The sequence below is a fragment of the Papilio machaon genome, chromosome 19 (genome assembly GCF_912999745.1).
Source record: "Papilio machaon chromosome 19, ilPapMach1.1, whole genome shotgun sequence".
Lineage (NCBI taxonomy): Eukaryota > Metazoa > Arthropoda > Insecta > Lepidoptera > Papilionidae > Papilio > Papilio machaon.
In genome coordinates this window covers 3,590,112-3,611,770 of record NC_060004.1, presented here as the reverse complement: position 1 = coordinate 3,611,770, position 21,659 = coordinate 3,590,112, and the positions used below count along the sequence as shown (strand labels likewise).

General features: G+C 33.2%; 2 protein-coding genes across 3 annotated transcripts; both read left to right on the top strand.

The window, feature by feature from the left end:
* Nucleotides 1-900: 900 nt before the first annotated feature.
* Nucleotides 901-6,280, top strand: LOC106715144 (UBX domain-containing protein 4). The gene is made up of 11 exons (XM_045682452.1): nt 901-1,162; nt 2,004-2,141; nt 2,341-2,466; nt 2,649-2,846; nt 3,074-3,243; nt 3,616-3,726; nt 4,213-4,308; nt 4,453-4,609; nt 4,917-5,044; nt 5,229-5,397; nt 5,748-6,280. The coding sequence occupies exons 1-11, from the start codon at nt 1,081-1,083 to the stop codon at nt 6,017-6,019; spliced, it is 1,647 nt and encodes a 548-aa protein (XP_045538408.1). The 5' UTR covers nt 901-1,080; the 3' UTR covers nt 6,020-6,280.
* A 2,334-nt stretch (nt 6,281-8,614) lies between these two features.
* On the top strand, nt 8,615-15,333 carry LOC106715216. 2 transcript variants are annotated; one of them, XM_045682453.1, is made up of 4 exons: nt 8,615-8,983; nt 13,178-13,347; nt 14,776-14,914; nt 15,158-15,333. In XM_045682453.1, exons 1-4 carry the CDS (start codon nt 8,683-8,685, stop codon nt 15,280-15,282), a joined length of 735 nt encoding a protein of 244 aa, XP_045538409.1. In that variant the 5' UTR covers nt 8,615-8,682; the 3' UTR covers nt 15,283-15,333. The 2 variants fall into 2 exon arrangements, with proteins under 2 accessions (XP_045538409.1, XP_045538410.1); XM_045682454.1 differs by lacking the exon at nt 8,615-8,983 and adding an exon at nt 12,608-12,630 and having other exon boundaries at nt 15,158-15,332.
* Nucleotides 15,334-21,659: the final 6,326 nt, after the last annotated feature.

Sequence of the window (21,659 nt, the reverse complement as noted above, 5' to 3'; positions counted from 1 at the left end):
ATATTACACATTTTTATTGGTTTTGTAATTTTGATTTAACAGATGGAGTTAAAAATACAATAAAATTCCAATAAAGTTAAATCTTCTATGTTTTAACTATAAAAAAAGATTTTAGTATAGATAAAACATCTAGAAATAAAAGTACCTTCCAATCTGAAAGAGTAAATTTTTTTTAGTAAAGTGTACCAAAAAAACTGTAGTCATTGTGGGACAGTATAGAGCTCTCTTCGGTCGCTCTGATTATATTATGATTTTGACTATGCTACAGTTCTAATGGCAGATAGACAATTGCGGCACAGCCACGCGGTGACGGTTTTGTTAACTGTGTCTCTACGAAGGGGAAAGTAGTGTTATGAGAAAAATTTCAAAATATTGTTCGTCTTATGTAGAATAATGTACATACTTGAATGGATTTTCCCTTGCTTTTCCTTCAATATTACACTATGAACTATGACACATTATGGTTACTATTTTTTCCTTTTCTATTCTATATAAAATATGTAACCTTTGTCAGATCACTAAATGTCTGTCAGTACAAATAAAAATAAAAGCGTTGTATAACATTTGTAGAATACACACACAGAAAGTTATAAGCTTTGTAATTCTGGACTATTAGCGACATCTTGTGACGGATAGTAAAAACGCAAAGTTTAATATTATCATGCATTAAATAATCGTACAAGGTCACATGTAGGTAATCAAAGACAAGAAGCATTTGATAATAGAATTTATTTTGGTCTTTGTGTCAAATGTTTTATACGTCGATCGTAGTTTTTCAATTAGTAATAAAATTAGCATTGAAAGTGTGAAATAAAAGGAAAATAAAATGAACATTGTTCTTACTGGATCAAATACACCAGTAGGATTTTGCACCAATTCATTTTTGGAATAAAAGTGACATTACATGAAATGGAATCAAAAAATGGCAAACACGTCAGTATTGTCAAAATTTGTTGTGTCATGTCTTCATTGTATTATTTTTGTTCCATATCAACATCTGTGAAATTGTGTAAAATATAATACAAATCTGAAAAACAGTTTATAACTGTGCCAGTAAACAATAAATTAATAATATTAACGATGCATTGGTACGGGGGAAGTATTGCCGAAGCGGTTGCATTATCAAAACAAAGAAATGCAATTTTCGTCGTTTTTGTTGAAGGTACGGTTACATTTTATGTAAAATCTTAAAATTATCGACGTTGATTCTTAAATTAATTTGAACAAAGAAATTTGAAGTTGATCAAAATTGTAACATCTTTAAATCTAAGGTTATTGAAATTGTGTACACAATCATCGTAATCATGGATTCGATGATGCAATTACACAGCTAATAACTCGGTAATTTTTCTTATTAACATTGTGATAATTCATCACCTTAGTTCAGCCTCATTCAATTCGTACAGAACTATTGTTTGATTAAATATGCTAGGACGACATTTTAATTTAACTAATAAAGTACTCGGGGATTCATTGAAATTTCGGATGCCGACAAAACTAGATTTATTAGCTGCAATATCCTTTTATATGACAAAAATTATAAAGTATATATCTCAAAATACATAGTAAAAACTTCATAATGCAAAAATTTATCGCTGACATTGCATTAAGTTAAAGATTTGTTCTATTTATATATGTTGGTATATTTATAGAAGTAATTTTGAAGTGTTTAGATGTAATTATTTAGTTTATAATTACATATTTTTTTCAATAGTATGGGTAGCGATAGGAAGGCGAGTGTCCATAAAAATTAAGTCAAAACATTAAGGTTTATTATACTTGTGCACCAACATAACATGACTGTTAGTTATATGGCCAGAAAGAAAATGACTATTAGGTTCATTTCCATATGAGGTCACCCTAATAATACCAGTGGTATCAAGTTAACTTAAAAAAACTAGTGTTTCTTTTCACACACCTTTGTAATTGAGTGTTTCTTTTAAAAATATTTTTGTCTATTTAATTCATGACCTGCCCTAAAGGATTAACATTTGTTCTATAAGGTGATAATGAACAGTCAGCAGAAATGTCTTCAACAATAGACAATGTAGCTGTGGAGAAGAGATTGTCAGATCCTGAAAACTTCCTTGCCATCAAGTTGAAGAGTGGATCAATAAACTACACACATTTTGCACAAATTTGTATCCTTTTTATTTTGTTACAAAATATTTTGATAGGTATAGTGATAATATATTTTCTTAAGATTTCTATTAGCATATACATTATAGCTAAGCTATTGTAGTATATACATTTTTCACTTATGTTAGTTTGCCTGTATGCAACAGTATGTTCTAGAACGTAAATACTCTAAGCAGAATAAATACCCTAACTAAAAAACAGATCAATTTGTACCTGTGCCTTCCCTTTTCTTCATCAATAGAAATGGAACACCATTGGAGGTGGTCTGCGCGGGTGTTGAGGCGCAGAACCTGGCTACAAGGATAGATAGGATAATAGAAGAACATAGTAAGTGTAAAAGTATGAATTTAACCTGAACACCTAGGATACTTATCAAGGTATAAATTTATAATAGCTGTTCCTTTATTAAACTCCAAGTTAATCCTACAACAAGGCATGCCTTCCATGTTCGTAATTTTACAAATATAGCAAACCAAAGACGTTGTTCTAAAATTTCATGTGTGTTACAGACAAAGATAAGAAGGGAACTGTCCAACCGTCTACATCTGGACAGAATCTAAAACAACAGACAGCTAATCTCATACAAGCAGAAGCAGGTAACCCTGGCAATGAATCGGAACCTGCAGCGCCACCAACCTGTACCACTAGCAATGAAGCAAAAACAGCAACGCCGTCAACTTCACGATCATCAATTGATGTTGAACCAGGTATGTGTAAGCAATTCCATATATTTTTGTTTTATATACACAAAGGTATATAAGTTAGATGGCTATAAAATTATTAATATAAGTATTTCTATTGGTATATATATATATATAATATAACAGTACCAATGTACAAATTACACTCAAATCTATAATTCAAAGGGGTAGGCAGAGATTAGTGATTTTAATTTTTCATACATTTCTTGTTTACATCCATACATCTTTGCCAGAGACTTCATCAGGTCCTGCAGCAAAGGTCCCAAAGACCGAGTTCCATGAGGTGACTCGTTCAGGACAGGAGTATGAGGTGGTGTGCGACGGCGATGTGTGTGTGAGGAAGCCCAAGGAAAAGCTGGAGGAGCCTGGACCCAGCACAAAAGATACACCCGCTAACAAACCTGCAAGTATTTTTCTATCTTCAAAAAAAGATGTCTCTTAAATAAGGTAACTTTTTTTAGTTGGATAGATGTAGCCTTGTGATGTGGAGTGTATACTTTGAAAAGCTATAATAATGTTTTTTTTTTTTAGTCACACAGCTGATTGAATACATTATGAGTTTATAGTTTTTTTTTTAAATATCACACTAAGAATTGTGGTTTTACTTTGTTACAATCAGCTCTGGTAGCTGTCAAGCATGAATTTGATAAATTTGGATGATTAAGGTGTCGATTAATTTATGTTCACTCATTCGTGGAAATATTGTGCAGTGAAAGATTTTTTTTAATCTATTATAAACTACTATGCATTGTATTGAGACTTTATTATACAACAGGAAACTCCTGCCCCAACTCCAGTGAGTGCTGTCAGCTCTGATGAGAAGGTGGAGCGAGCCAAAGAGCTCATTGAAGCTGTGAAGAAAGAGAAATTGGAAAAGGAGAAAGAGGTAGTTATCTAAAACATTCGTAAAAATACTCACGACCGTAACCTTATTAGGTAGGTAGAGATGGATCTTTTTGTATTGTACTGCGGACTAATTGGCGGGTAATGTTGCCAGGTATATGTATGTTTGTTTGTATGTACATTCCTTTGTAATTGGGGCGTCAAACTAACTTTCCTTGTTGGAAATAATTGAGGATAAACGTTTTTTATAAAAAGGGCAAACAAGCAGCGGGAACACAGAGGTGATCATTGTGGACTATAGCTGTTGATATATCTTACTAATATTATAAATACGAATGTTTGGATGGATGGATTGATGTTTGTTACAAGGTATCTCCAGAACTGCACAACAGATCTCGATGAAGTTCACAGATGTAGAACATAGTCTGAAAGAACATGTTTTCCAATTAAGTTTTTTTTAATTATTTCCACGCGGACGGAGTCGTGGGCGACAGCTAGTTTGTTAATAAAGTTATATATTACAATATAGTTGGAGAAACAGAAAGAGTTGGAACGTCGCGCAGTCGGCCAGGGTGTCACTGAGCTAAAGAAATGGCAAGCAGAACAAGAACTGAAACAATTGCAGGTACTTTGACAATAAGTTGTATGTTTAAGTAAGGGCAAATTATAGCTTAGCTATATTAACTTTGATAATGCGTAATTTATTTAACTGAGTGTTTAACCTTACTTACAGTGAGATTTTATTTTGTATTTTAATTTGATTGTTTAGGAGGAGCGTAAGCGTGAGAAGATGGAGAATAATCTAGCACGACAGCGTATTTTGGAGCAGATAGCGCAGGATCGCGCAGAGAGGCGCGCGCGTGACATTCCTCCCCCGCAGACCCCACAGCCGCCGCACACGTCACAGCCTTCGCCTCCGCCCTCGAGTTAGTGCCTTGTTAACTTTTAAGAGCAATATATCAGGTTTTACGAATTGCTATCAAGTTTATGTCAGGCGCGTGTAACATTTATTTGCATGCGACAGAATGCCGTTCGAAAAAAAACTATACAAGTCTTTATTAAAACTTTTTGCTTTGCGTCAGTTAGACTAATTTTTGTATCACCAATTTGCATCGATTCGAGAATGGGTGAAGTTTAAAGTTTTTAGTTTTTGTTCGTTATTCGTTAGTCTTGATTTTTAAATTAATTAATATCTTACTAAGAGGTCATTGTGTAATTTAATTTATATTTAAGCTGTGGGCGATGGCGGGTCACGTGCGCGGGTGCAGTTCAAGATGGCGGACGGGAACGCGCACACGGCGCACTTTGACGTCGACACTACGCTGCTCGAACTGCGGCGATATGTCTCCACTAACTTACATGTAATTATATAAGCTACTTGCAAAGATACAAAACACCTTTCGCAAAACAAGGCACGCATAATTTTGTATAAAGCTTATATCTCTATTAGATAGATTTCTTATAAAAACGGTATCTTCAATTCGGTACTCTCCAAATTGTATTAAAACTACATAATTTTAATATTATATTTTCTGTCATTACTAGTTGCGTCAGTCGGAGTTCTCTCTGTGGACGGCATTCCCGCGCCAGGAGCTGACGGAGGAAGGGTCCACGTTACGCCAGCTGCGGCTCGCGCCCTCAGCCGCGCTGCTCGTACTGCCGCGCCGCGTGCCCGATACAGTCGCCACGCCCACAACATTCTCTAACATCATCTGTCAGTACCGCACAAATTTATCTAATATATAAAATTTTCGTGTCACAGTTTTCGTCACCGTACTCTTCCGAAACGGCTTGACCGATTCTCATGAAATTTTGTGAGCATATTCAGTAGGTCTGAGAATCGGCCAACATCTATTTTTCATTTTTTTTTACCTGCGCGCGGACGGTGTCGCGGGCGACAGCTAGTATACTTATATATTACTAAATCAAACATTTTTATCCTCAATGAGTTTCTATTTATTGTTTTTTTTATAAGAGATGGGATTTAACGACATTTGCAATACCAGATGAATCGTATACTATGAAATTTACAATACATATTAATGAAAACATCTTATTGGACAGCATTCTTGACACAACTCTTCACATCGCTGATACTGGAGCCGTCGCAGCAGTTGTACATGTGGCTGCGCGCGCGCATCTACCCCGCCGCCCCGCCCCCCGCCCGCACCACCCCCGCGCCCGCCCCCGCGCCCCCGCACGCGCCCCCGCAGCCCCCGCAGCCCCCGCACGCGCCCGCAGTACGCCGCCGCGGCAACATACACCGTCTTGCAGGCGACACCAACAACGATGATGATAACAACACCTGGAATGGAAACTCCACACAGCAGATGTAACTCGATGTTAATTCATATTTATTTTATTTGTAAGGTGTTTCGGGACCCTGTTGTATTTTTATCCAATAATTTTATTTCATTCCTAATTACTACGGAATAACATGAATATGACGTCATAGCTTGTCATAAGGCTCACAATCTATTGTGCACTCTGACTTAGCTTTGATTCGATGTTGGCTACGAGATTATCATGTTATTGTGCACGCATTGTACATGGTAAAAATTGTTTTCCTTCATGTTTTATTATTTTTATTTCCTTTCAAACACACTTGTTATTTTGCTAATGCTTTTTTAATGTTAAATTATATATATAAATGTCTATTTATTATGAATTATTTAAATTAGCAAAATATTTCACGAAGCGACTTCATCTGCTATAGTAAAAAGTACTCAATATTCAAGAACTTTTTTAACTAATTGATGTAAAGTACCCGGTATTTTAGTTGGCACGTAATACAAAAGAATACCCTTGTTTCCGATGTGCCAACAAAACTGGGTACTATAATATATTACCAATGCTAAATTATAATTACTTATAAAGAATGCTTTGCCAAGTTCCTTTGCTAATAATAAAAAAAAAATATATAATCATAAATAATAATAATATTAACCATATGAATAATTAACTATTTAAAAGTGACGTAGACTTTAAAATCTAGTCTAACTTCTAGCATTAAATGTTGTCGAAAAAACTTGTATTGATATTCATGTTATATAAATCAATGACTTAGTGAAAAAAAAAAATCATCACTTCAAAACAAATAGCACCTATCAATGTTTCTAGGATAGTTATAAACTATTTGTAATTTTCACGTTGTTTATTCGTGAATAAATGTAAAATAAATATTATATTATATGTAATTTTTCTGGTTTTATTAACCTATTATCATTAAAATAATAGATGAAAGGAAAACTTTGCATCCCTTTTTAAGGAATGTGAAATTTAAGATCAAATGCATAAAGTTTTTTTTAAAGTAATCGCTCGCGATTTATACGGCGCAAAATTTAAAAAAATAGTATATATCTTATATATAAAATTCTCGTGTCACGGGGTTCGAACTCCTCCGAAACGGCTTGACCGAATCTCATGAAACTTTGTGAGCATATTTAGTAGGTCTGAGAATCGGACAACATCTATTTCATACCCCTATTAAGTTTTTTTTAACTGCGCGCGGACGAAGTCGCGGGCGACAGCTAGTATATATATATATATATATATATATATATATATCTCCGTGTGCATCAGCAACCTTCCCGTCAAAGTCCTGTCAAAATCGGTCCAGCCATTCCGGAGATTACCCGGAACAAACGCGGACTCGTGGATGTACAAATATTAATAGGTAAACAAATTCTTTGATCATAATTTATAGTATATCGACCAATGAGTGACTACTAGTAATATTAACTACTAGCGACCCGCTCCGGCTTCGCACGGGTGCAATGCAAAATATACCTACTACAGAATAAATGCACAATTTATTTAAGGTACTTAAATGGATAAGGATTAATGCTGTATTGTTTAAAATCACTTCGTAAAAGAATAAAAATGGTTATGCTGGGTTATCCCTAAGAGATAGACATATACCATCGCGGACTTTTTTGTTGAACTTTTTAAGGTGAACAATACTGTAGTACATTATTTTGGTCTATCTCGTAGGGTTCAGCCAGCGTTTGCAATATAAGCGCAAAAAAACGTGCTTATTTACGACATCACATTAGAAAACTTTAAATTTATCAGTGTTTCTCTACTATATTATGCATTTATTATACATACAAACCTTCCTTAAGAATCACTCTATCTATTTAAAAAAACCGGGTCAAAATCCGTTGCGTAGTTTTAAAGATCTAAGCATACATACGGACATACAGCGAAAGCGACTTTGTTTTATACTATGTATTGATAATATAATTGACTTGTAATTTTTGACTTGTAATTGTAATCTTGAGATAATTTTTGAACATTAGAGAAAGTATGGTAAATAAAAATATTCAATTGCAGAATAAGTTAAATCTAAATTATTTCTAATCTAACTTAACTAACAGTAAGTTAAGTTTGCTTTCCGTTAACTAGCTCCATTGTTCTCTGACGTAAATTACATCGCGTCGCAGCAGTGAATTAACGTGGACGAGGAGTTAAACAGTGCGCGTTAACCTTTAATTGGATTTGCACTGTCAAAAACTATATTCAAACAAAAAAGTATTCAGTCCTCTTCGAAAAAATAGAGGACAATAAATCTTTTAGAAGTCGAAATGCATTTAAAATGTAAATGCACAATTTTCTTTTTTATAACAATACAAGTTACTTCTTTTACAATTCTTAACCTGAACATCCTGTAGAATCAATTTGCATACATATTGTGATTTAAAAGTAAAGTCTTTTCTAATTTCACTATTTTTAAAAACCTACATAGTTACAGAAAAGTTATTTTAATAATTAGCTGAATTAGTTTAAAACGCGCTAAAACGGAACATGAATATCAATGAAAAGCGAAAGTTTTGTCTGAATTGAACACAGGTCTGAGTACGAGAGAAAGAAGAAATGGCACGGCAGCCATTTACCGCCATCTTCATGTCAGTTTCGTGGTAACATTCGAAGAGAGATGACGTTCGTTCATACTTAAAATTTTGTGATTAATAATAAAAAGTATAGTGAAATAAATGAAATGATGGATTTAAAAGAAATAATAAAGTGGTTTATACCTTGTTTTCACATTTTGCTAATTAATAAAACAGGACGAACAAATATTTATTTGACTTTCGTGTGTTTGTTTTTAATTTCCAACACGCGACCCGGTTACGGGGCAAAAGTAAATAGCATTAGTGACACACAAATTAGTTTTAATAACATAAATAAAAATGATAATAATTTAATTATTAATAGTAACAGTCCTATAGTAAACCAAAGTGAATATTTTTCAAATAAATATGCGGAGCAGCGTGCAATTACATCAGATAATTCTATTGGTATGTAATTGTTTTCTTTTTCCTTTACCCCTTTTCTATTGGTCAAGGGTGTTTGTGATCATAATTTTTTTAATACTATAATTGCCAAAGTTTGAAAGTTTGTTTGAATGTTTGTTGGAATGAAAAAGAATCTCCAGAACGGCTTAACGGATCTCGCTGTAATTTGGCATAGATATAGAACATAGTCTGGAAGAATGCGTAGGTTAATAATTAAGTTCAATAATTTGGCGCGGACGGTGTCGCAGGCGACAGATAGTTCATCAATAAAAACGAGTGTTTATCCAAAATTAGAATCCGTTAACAGAAAAAAAAGATAGGACAAGAAAAGGGTTGGAAGAGTACGAAGTCTTCGAGTGTGTTGAGTCTTAAATGTATAAAACTGTTACCGCGGTTACTGTTTGTGGTCGTGGGTTCAAAGCATGCCATTGGACAAATAGTCCACAAATTTCATACCTACCTATTCTAGTACAAGCACAGATCTAAGTTGAAATGGTTACAAAAAATATTTAAGTAAAAGTTATAAATGCAACTTTCCAATATTAAGTATTTTTATCAACTTTAGAAAGCATAAAAAGGCAATTAAAAGTCTCGTAAGTTCATTTTCTAAATAACTTGCGTGATTGTCAAACATAATTGTTATGTAGTACCTACGTTTATCAACATTATATCACGTACCAATCATCTCACTTTCTCTTTACTACAACCAGCATCGTAAAATTCTAGACTAGGCAATTATCTATAACATTGTAGAGGCGCTTCATCCATTTCCTAAACACTTTGTAATGCAAATAAAAAAAGTACCTTTAATTAATTTACTCGTATTCTCAAAATTTATTCAATGGATTTTCCCATTAAACAGTGAGCCATTAAATGTTAACAACTTCTTAAGTCTTTGTGTGAATTTTATAAAAAAAAAATTTGAAGATTTTAGATAATTATTTTGAATTTCAAGGACTTTAATTTTACGAATTATAACATAAAAAGCAAAGAATAATTTGTTATGTGAAAAATATGTAAATGAAGCAGAAATAATAATAAAATGTTAGCGAAATAATTGTTAAATTACCCTGAAGTCATCACAAAAAGAAAATACAAAGGTTATTTAGAATGTCAACTGCTACAGCCAGCTAATTAGGGATGCAACCAACGAAACAATTACCGGAAAATGAGGAGAAATCGATTCAAAACATTACTTCTCGATTGCTCGATTTCAAGTTTTACTACTACTTTATTTCTATTTCATTTTTTAACTCTATAAACAAATAGCTGTGGCCCGCGCTGAATTTAAAAAAAGAACTTAATGAGTAGTCTATGTGTTATTCTAGACTATGTTCTACTTCTGTGCCAAATTTCATCAAGATCCGTTGAGCCGTTCCGGAGATACCTTCTAGCAAACATCCATCAATCTAAACTTTCGCATTTATATTGGTAAGATAAACAATGTTTTCGGTTACGGGAATTCTACCAATATTTTTTTACGGTTATCTAAAATTTTGTCATGAATCATAAGTCTTTAGTCATAGAATGAAAAACAAGATATACCTACATTGTAACAGTAAAATATCACTACATTGTGATGTTATGATTGCTATGTTGCTAAACATGTTTCCTTTGAAATGTTTTAATATCAGTCTTTCGATGTTATTTTCGTACTACCGTCTTAAATAGTACTTACCCTGATTTGGACTAAGATGATAATCGTTTTTAGAATTTAAATAACTGACTTTGGAAGTAAAGAAATCGAGGACGCACGCGGTCTGCGGTTTTCGCAACATTTACCGTGTCCGGTCTACGAATTGCGCATAATTTACGAGATGTTCTTTAATTTGCTCGTCCGTTTTTACTGTGTTATAGTCATAATGTTTTTTTTTTACATTTAAGTGAACAAATACTAAATAAGTTATTGGAGTACTTACGTGACGTACACGTAGCATGTCAGATTTTAACCGTTATAAAATGATTTATTGTTGTGTAAGTAACGGAAAGAATAGCGGTAATACATATTAGGCACATGAGTATTTCTACGTTGCGAATAAGCCTTGTTTTACTGTGGGTTTCGGAGACCAAAATATCTTCATAGACCATATTATCATCCCTGTCATCGTTGACAAAACAGAGTTAACATGATATTAAAAACGGAGATTTTGGTCTCAGAAACCCACGTTTATCTCTATCCTTAGATGTTTTATGCAATAAAGAAGCAACAGACATAGTTCCAATTACAAAAATCAATTTAATATCACACGGTAACTTGATCTTGGCCTGTAGTTATCGAAATAGAATCTATAAAAATACACCGAGAAGTGAAATTACCTTCACTTTATTAGATATGAAAGAACACATGATAAAGTTACAAACTTTCTAATCAATCAAAAATTTATATGATACGAGTAGGATTTGTTTAAATGAATACCTATTGTATATTATGTTACACTTATTTTTTTCTGTATCTTAAATGTTCATGAAGTTTCGATGGCAAATTGATTCCTTTTTTCTCATATTAATTTAAGATTTACATTCTTTCTGTCCGATTACTAGCAGGTAAAGGTGGATTATATAATTTCTGCAGCGTAATCAATTTCATTACTTTTAAGAATGAGTTGTCATTTGGTTAGTTAAAGAAGGAAAGCTCTACACACTCGAGGAAAGCCTCGGTATGCCTTATAGTTGTAGCTTCGTCATTCGAGCTTTTTTGTTTTTAATTGTCGTTGTGCCGTAATAGCTTTATACTATACTAGCTTTAACCCGCAACTCCGTCCGCGCGGAATAAAAAAAATAGAAAACGGGGTAAAAATTATCCTATGTCCGTTTCCTGGTTCTAAGCTACAATTTTCAGTCAAATCGATTCAGCCGTTCTTGAGTTATAAATAGTGTAACTAACACGACTTTCTTTTATATATATAGATTATACGTTTATTCAATTTTTTCGTTTAAAGGTGAATAGTATATCATATGTTACTCGAGTCTTTGTTCTATATCTATGTTTAATTTTAATAAGATGTGTTGAAGCGTTGTAGAGTTATCAAGTAAATATGTGAATCACACGAATCCCACGGGTGCCGCAGATATTTAAGGGATCATAGGTAGCCTATGTATTCTTCCAGATTGTGTTCTAAATCTAAACCAAATTTCATCGAGATTCATGCAGACGTTCTGGAGATACCATTTAACAAACTTCCGTCCATAATTCGTATTTATAATATTACTAGCTGTCGCCCGCGACTCCGTCGGCACGGATTTAAAAAAAAAGTAATGAGTAGCCTGTGTGTTCTTCCAGACTATGTTCTACATCTGTACAAATATCAGCGAGATCCGTTGTGTCGTTTCGGAGATACCTTCAAACAAACATCCATCCATCTAAAGATTCGCATTTATAATATTAGTAAAATTAGTAAGATAAGATAAGTAAGAAGTAAAATCTAGTCGCAGCGTTCATATAAAACTTTTAAGTGCAATGTTTACATTTCTCGTTCAATATTTGTATAGAATCATGAAGCATATGTTTGTGTCATTTATTGATACGTGGAGAATAAGCCTCGATAATATCAGCGAATGACTTGTTTGTTTCTCGCAAAAACTTCGGAAGTGGGTCCGTCCGATGCTGGTCGTTCGTCACACATTAGGATGAGATTTCACAACGCATCGAGGTTAACTACTTTCGTGTTTTCATTTTTAATGACTTATTACTATCAGATACATATTTAAAAAATATTATACATTTTTTTTAAATCGTACACGAAATCTATATATTCTAATGATAGAGTCGTGTGCACATAAAACATCTTTGTAATTTAAACAATATTAGTTGAAGGTAGACAACTTGACGTAGGTCAAAGAGAACAAATATTATAATAAATAATATATCATTTTCAAGGATGAACAAAGTATGATCATAGATTATATATATTACACAAGGTTTATGCACTGAGTTTAGAATCAAAATTTAAAACAAAAAATATTACATAACTGTATTCGGGTTCCGTGTTGTGCACGAGATTTATGTCCACTCTATAACTTCTCATCGATTGTCCGTAACCTACTTATTTCTTAGAATAAGTGGGTTTCCAATGTCAAAACGTCTGTCCATGAAAATTGCCATCCCAATCACTCTCTTTGGAAAAATTTAGATAAAAATGTATTATTGTATAGATAGAATGGTTACAGTTAAATAAAATTCAGTTGTTTTGATAACAGGGCGGACGTTCGGACGGCCGTTCAAGAAAATGGCAGCGGCGTTGATACCGCTGGTGTTCCAGATGGGCGCGGCGGCGACCTGGGCCGTGGTAGCCGCTCTTGTCGGCATCAAGACTCTCGGCGTCACACTGATCATTTTGAAACTGCTGCTCATTGCCGGCGCTGTCAAGGTACACCACTATTGTTAACAACGAGATCACAGTCATGACCACTGAATTTCGCTATAACAAAGTGACCGCTGCCAATAGACGGTATGTTACTGACAGGCGGTCAGGTCGGCAACGTATCTGCAACAAAGTTTCAGATGATGGTTTCAGAAACAACATGATATTTTTCCTTTCTCTACTCTCCTTACCCCGCAAAATCCACCTTCTACATATTTTCCAAATAATAATAAAAAGTGGAAGAGGATTGGCTTTCCTCTGATATACACAACCATCAGACCAACGTCTTCCGCGTAAGTTATCATCCCCGTGTCCGTGTTTTCAGTGTCAAAACACATGTTTCCAAAAACATATTTTTTATCCTCTCATTCTCTTTACCAAAAACAGACAACAATATGTTTTAATACAAGTTTTTCGAAAGAAAAATTCCAATTAGAATAAAAATGTTGATTGTTCTTTCTTTTGTTACCGTCAGCAAAGAAATTTAGTTCTTATGACTAGAAACTCTATAAACTAGATTCGAGATAAATACAATTTCTATACTAATATGTTTTTGCTTTCGACTTTGTACAACTTACAAATGTTTATTACTTTAGAAACTACTGCTTGATTGTCTTTGAATGTAAATGGATTGGCATAGTAAAGTATATGAACTACACAAAGACATTAATTTAACAATAAACATGTAGGATAAGACAGGACATAAAAATCATACACTCAAAAAGATGTACCACCGGTATAATTTCAAGAACCCACCGAGACTCTACATGCTTTTGACTATTTTGCGTAAAATATTTGAAGGAAAGTGCTCGTAATGTCCGCTCTATAATTAGTATTATATTTGAATGTCTTTGCCACAAGTCTAGCATTAACTTAATGGAAATCCACATTCATAGTAAAAAAATCTATTGTCGTCAGAATAGCCGTATTGGTTATGTGACGTCACTTTGGTCGATGTATGCTGATTGAGTGAAAGTAACTTTCTATAGGGCTGACAAGGATGTGAGATGTTACATTCTTTGGTGAAAAAGAGATAAAAAACGGTCACGTTTGACGTAAAATGTTCAAGGTTAATATACCTATTTGGTGAATACAATTTGTTAGAATAATCGCAGTGATGTTGACCTTAAAATTCAATGTTGAATATGTATTTAAAAGATATTGTTTTCTCGGTTTTTGATATGAAAATAAGAGTGATAATTTTTATTTAAGAGTGCTACAACAGTAAAAGGACGCAGATTTATTGAAGTGAATGGTGTGCTTAGTTGTTGTGTGGATACAATCACATTTCATAACTTATCTTTGATCCGATTCTGTGTTACGTTTTTCTAATTATAAAGATGAATGTTTTTTTTCTATTGTCATTTTGTTAAAAGTGAATGTGTGAATGTCCAAGGATAAGTGAATAAAGCATTTAATATTTTAATATTTCAGATCGGCGCTTTGTTCGGTCAAAAGGGACACCACTCTAGCGGCTGGGAGCCTCCGCCTCACACGCCACAGAAAGAAATACATCTGCACATACACAATGGTCAACATGGACATAGTGGCCCTGATGAACATATACCCTTTTGTAAGTAATTTTATAATAACGCCATCTTTTGACTAGTAGAGTAAATGCGAAAGTCTAGAGCTATCAGAATGATACGCCAACGAAGAAGAATGGCGAGTTTTGAATTTTGAAGTTGTTTGGGATTTGGTTTTCCTTTAGCGCCACCTTTTGTTGGTTATAGGAAATAGATACATTAAATAGTTTTATTCACATCTATTACGTTGTGTGTAACATAGAGGGCGCTGTACTATTTTTTATTTCCAGCGTCATGGAGCAGAGACGGAACACAAAGTTCGTCGGATACGAAACCAATGAACGTTGTCTACGAACCTTACGTCGCTGGACCTCAAACGATAAGTACGCCTTATGGAAATTATGTAAAAATTTGATTAGATTGATTGGTAACCATAGTTGAAAAAGTATTATTATTAGAATATAATTTATATTTAATTTATTAATTATCAGCAATACAATGTAGTGAAAAGAACAAAACATTGACTAATAAATTATAGTTGAATACAGTTAACTATTGGTTGTTTCGTTCATATCCTAAAAGTGTTTTGTTTTTACTTTGAAGTAAATTAAAATTACAAAGTCTGTACGTTTTTGTACTTTATTTATTATACACAAAAATATTTATTGCATAGAATCATATAAAACTTAGTTAAGTTTAAAAACCAAATATCTAATATCTTTTATTTTTCAAAAATGTGTTTCATTTAACCATCCTACTTGGTTAGCTATCCAATGTTAGCCATGAACCCATCTAAACGTAAAATCCCAATCGAATTAATTTTCATTCCTTTTTCCTTTACTTAACTTCTCCATTTTCCTATATCGCCAAAGCAACAACGTCTGCACCTTTTTATTGTGGACGTTAGATGGCGTCCTAGTTAAACTACTCATGTTATTCTGTACGCATAGTTATGTGTTAAAAATTAAATCTTACGCACATAACCAACTTATTTAATGTAGTTATCAACGTTATATATAATAGATATTGATATTAATAATATTAAAATATTCTTTATGGCATTAATTTGTTTCAGGTTGAAAATACTTAGTTGTATTGTATTCTATTAATTTTAGTCTCTTATCCATCTTACTAATATTATAAATATTATAAATGCGAATGTTTAGATGGATCGATGTTTGATTGAAGGAATCTCAGGAACGGCTAAACGGATCTTGATGAAATTTGGCATCGATGTAGAACATAGTCTGAAAGAACGTATAGGCTACTTATTAAGATATTTTTAATGTCGCGTGCACAGAGTCGCGGGCGTCTGCCACTACTTACATAGACTTGTATTAGAATAATTCAATAAACTTTATCGCACGAATTGGTCGGGTCGACCGATGCAATACCACAACCACACAGAAGACAACGTGAAGTGGAAGCTATTTCGCGTTTCGTCTGATGAGAGTGCAATGTGGAGGCCACATTTTAGTCCACGTTCGTCCACGATCCTTTTCTTATTAGGAAATGATGGGAAGGGGTAGTGGATTTAGCGCTAGACGGGACACAGAGGAAGGGGATACGTCCTCTTTCTGTGCGTTCCATTCTCCGTTGATTAAGGGTAGGCAGCGCATCTGCAATTACAGATATCGATGGGCATCGGTCGCTTCGCTGTTTCTATGACTTCAGATGGCCGCTTGCTCGTTTGCCACCTCATAATATAAAAAAATCGATTGATTTTTGAACTAATCATGCGGATTTATTTCTTTCGCCTATGTTTTCTGTAAAAATTACCGTTCGTAATGTAACACTGGTATAATCGAGTGGTTAACCTTGACACAACAGCTATTTTAACCTTCTCTGAGTTAATTAATATCTTTGTTAACGAAGAATTTATCTATACTATTCCAATAACTGCGACACCATAAAATGACTGTTTACATCTTGACGGTGTATTTATTCAGACAAAAGACGGTTAACTAAATAATATATAACTAAATAATATATATATACTAATAAAATTTGAGTTTGGAAAATCATACGTATCTTCTAAGCAGGAAAATTACCTAACGTTATTATTAAAAGATTTTCCTTGTATACGAAATTTATTTATTAGAAACTTTATCGAGATTTACTTATACAATTTATTAAAAAAAACAATATTAAAAGGTCGACTGATCTGTTGGAATGAACCCTGTAACACTTCGGGAAACATTACAAATCGGATGTCACCTCAACGAGAATTTGATTTAGCTACAGAAGGTTAACGTGGACCTAACTAGAAACTATTGATCCTATCTACAATTTAAACTTTAAACAAGTACTCGAAACTTAATAGCCACTACTCATTGGTCACTTAACGTAGGTTCGTGTTAAATAACTGAATAGGTTTTCAAATATAGTGGTGACGTAACAAATAAGTCATAGTTTACACAATCACAATACCGGAGGTAACGGAGACATAACAAGACTTAAACCCGAAAAGCCAATTACTGGATATAGTCGACTGACTTGTACATTTTTGACTTATGAGTCAGAAAATAGGTATTACTGGAGTAGTTTGAGTTTCGTTACTATGACGATGGGCGATAATTTGTTTTACAAGCGAATAGAGTTTCTTGCAAGACTTAAATATTGAAACAACTAAAATATTGTAGTACTTTGTCATATAACTGTAGTGGTGATTTTTTTAATTTAACACGTTCCACTATGGTTCTTGTGTTTTAACGTGAACTTCTAGGGAAAGTCGATGTCACTAAAAGTATTAAATATGCAAGTAAAAATAAAACACATTTACATTTTTTATATGAAGAATTTATTTACATACATGTACATTTACAAATATGTTTTATTACAACACTAATGCAGATAGAAAAAAAAAGAAATACGTCTAATAAAAAACAAATAAAAAACATTCGCCCTTCTACAAGCGGCCGAGATTGAGTCGATATTTGACTTTTAAACATAGCTGGGCACAGTTAATCAAAAAGTTAACTTCGTTAATCGTTAATTCGTTAAATAAAAATTTAACTTCGTTAATCGTTAAAGCGTTTAATTTACGAAAATTTAACGCAAGTTAAAGTTAACAGTTAAAGTTAATTTTTGTTTATATTACGAGTATAAGACGCAAGCGGGAAATGGCCATACGAATAATCTCCGAATCGTATGGACCGATTTTGTCGAGACTTTCAATAGAACTTAGGCTATTTTTTTACTGCGCTTACGAAATCTCGGGCGATCGCTAATCCTATCTATAGTTTAGTTATATAATATACTAAAATATAATTTAGACAATAGGAGCGATGTACTAATGCCTGTACCATAATAATGACATAGCATGTACTAATTACACAAACTTATATACTACACTGACAATGATGGACAATTGACTTTTTCAGTAAATTTTTTATGGACAATCTGACGTCACGGAATTAGAGAGCTAACTAAATTTAGACAACACAAATTTTCTATTAAACAGTTAAGACATGTGATAGTATTTAAAAAAAACAAAACTTTTGTGCAGTATTTACATTTATCTGTTACTATTTGCACCCGGATATTCATTTGCTCATACTCCAACAACTGAACATTTAATTTTATGTATAATTTGGTAGTATTTTTTCTATTTTAGCTAAGGACCCACGAACAGACTTATAATTTTTTACGTACTTTTTATTTATTAATATAGATTTATTAATAAAACTTCTAACATCAGAGGAAACTTATTATAACATTGATAAATAAACTATATAACCAATCCAGTGATACATCTCAACGCATCAACTATACAACTGAGATGCCTTCGATAACTTCTATCATCTAATGATCTATCGTCCGATCTAGTGTTATATGTTAAATCAAGTTAAATTACTCTCAGTGTATAGAGCATAAGTTACACGACATAACGAAAACAACTTATAAAACATACCTAAATCAAATACATAATATACAATATAAAATTTTAAAACTAATAACACCAGCGAAAATAAAACAGAATTATTTTAAAGACCCTATAAAACTATTTAAACATTGTAAAGTAATTCCAGTTCATAAAAAAGTAGAATATAACTTATTAGTAGAACAATATTTTCGGACTGAAATTCAGCTTCCAATTAATCATAAACTTACAACTAGGAGTATAACAAATAAAAAATTGTCAATTCCAGAAAATGTCAATATCTATGGTATGCGTACATCAGAATATATAATTCCAACATTAATAAATAATTTACCTTCTGAAATTAAAAATAACATAAACTACAAAAATTTAAAAAACATACTTAAAGACCACTATCTTAAATCCTGAGCGTTATATAATTATTACCCGTTGTGCACCCTGTATATGACGGTATGAGCGATCTCACTTAGTTGCTGTTTAAAAAAAATAATCTTAACTTACCTTCAGTTACATTTCATAGCGTAGTACCAAAGTGTCTGGACAAACCCACGATGGGTTTATAGACACTTTTAATATAACTTTGTATTTTGTACCCTGTTTAATATAAATAAATAAAAAATAAAAACCGATCGCGGGTGATGTCTTCTCTCTTTCTTATCACCTATATAATCGTTATAGTTAATTAGTAAGAATATGTTTTGAATTATTTTCAACGACGTTCGATTAATTTTAAAATAAACTTTCGATATACGTAAAAAAATCGATGTCTTTTGTAAAGGTCACTTGTGGCGACATTTCATATATCAAATTTAGTATAACACAGTTTAACATTATTTCACTAACATAATTATTTTATCTTTTTCCTCATTCTTTCTCGTTTTGTCGTATACTTTTTTTGTAAACAAACAAATTATCTTCGCTATTGTCTTTGCGCAGCGCACGTGCATCCCCGACAATTAGAAGGGTTGGGGCCATAAATCCATCGAGTTCGTTATCGTATTCTCTGTGCGGCTGTCCATTTGATCCTTTGTTCATATTTTTAAAATGTAAAATTATTTTTCGTTGACTATGAAGAAGCCCCAAAAAAACAAACGACGGTAATAAACACCTAAATCCCTTTTGTTTTTGAGGAACGTTTATTGCGTGCACATTTCGTCTTTCGAATTTTTAAAATTTATTTTTCATTGTTTGTTTCTTATCTACGCAATGACAAAAAAATCCTACTTGGACGCTTTTTCAAATGAACCTAAATAATTTTTGTTGTCTTTAAACTCCAAAATTAAAATAAACATTTTGTCGGCAACAAAGTTTAGTTGTATTTTAGGTACGACGTTGAAGAGTAATGCACTCTCGATTATTTTGATTGCAATTCAACGCAGAGTTTATCTTTTTTAATAGATTTTGCGTCTCACGTATAACAATTATTGTATTAAGAGTAAAGTGTTTTCGAACCTTATGTTGATTTTATAACAAAGTCTTGTTCTAAAAAAAGTGATGTTAAATAAATGAAAACGAAAGTTTTAATGTGAATAAAATGTAATAAAGACTTTTCGAGACATTTGTGTAAATATGAAATAATTAATAAACTTTGAAGGTGTCTAGCGCCTAAACTTCGCAATATTTGATAGAGGTAAGTTTGTTTAAATCGTCACTATTTTCTAACAAGGATTCTGTGGTACTCTTTTGATCACGTCTATCCCGGCCGCTCGGTGTATAACATGCATCACACTCGCTCGTTCTCGTTCTCTCTCGTTCTCGTTCACCATTCGACTCGCCGACGGTCGCCGAACATAGCCGAACTTACGAATGTAGCCTGATGCATAATTTAAATAAAACGACAACACGTCAATATGTGTCTATTGTAACAATTAACGGACTAAATTAACGGAAGTAGAATTTAACGGAAGTTAACAAAAGCGTTAACACTTTTTGAATTTAACTTAAAAGTTAATCCGTTAAGGAAAATGTTAACTTCGTTAATTAACGATTAACGGATTAACGAGTTAATGCCCACCTTTGCTTTTAAATATCATATGTATCCACTTTAAGCGACACACAGCTCGTATACATAATGTATACATATCTGGTTAGACCAAGGGCGACTAGGTCTGTGACGTCACACGACAAGTTTCTAAAACTATCCGCGCTCCGCGGCGAGACTCGCAAGGAATTTCCTTCATAACTGACATTAGAATAGCCATTTACACATTTCCATTTAAATTACATTTGTACATAAAGCGTTTGCCTTCCTTGATTAAAAGTTAACGATGACATTTCGCGTCTCACAAATCACGATGTGACTCTTCACAATCATAATATCCTTTATAAAAATGTATTAAAACAGGATAACATACTTATGGATATAAAAGAAACAAAAGAGATGTGCCAACATCGTGACTAATGGACATCTTTAAGCCTGCCTACCCTTCTAGGTATGCTACGAGCTTAAGTTATCTTTCCAAATAGGTCTTTCGAGTGTGGGTGGTAGTTTATCGCTTGGCTCATGTTATGTCGCAACAAACGTATTGTCTTGTGATGTAACAAAAAATAAGCTCCGTTGCCATATGTTTCAAAAGTGAAATAGACTACTTGGCAAATGTTTTTTAGTAGCTACTGTCGGTGGTAGTTGGTAAACGAGCAAGCGGCCATCTAACTTGAGCACTAAATTCGTTGAAATAGCGAAGTGACCGCTGTCCACAGACAACCGCAATTGCAGATGCGGCGCCTACCTTTACGCGACAGAGGAGGGACGCATAAGAGCAGAATATTTACCCTTCCTATGCGAACCCTCCTCCATCAAATTCACACAGACAGACATGATAGATATGTCAGTCTATATTCAACTAAAAATTCCCTCAATTTGATTGCCCTTTCTAATCAGTGTGTTATTCAAAACAGATGTTAAATGG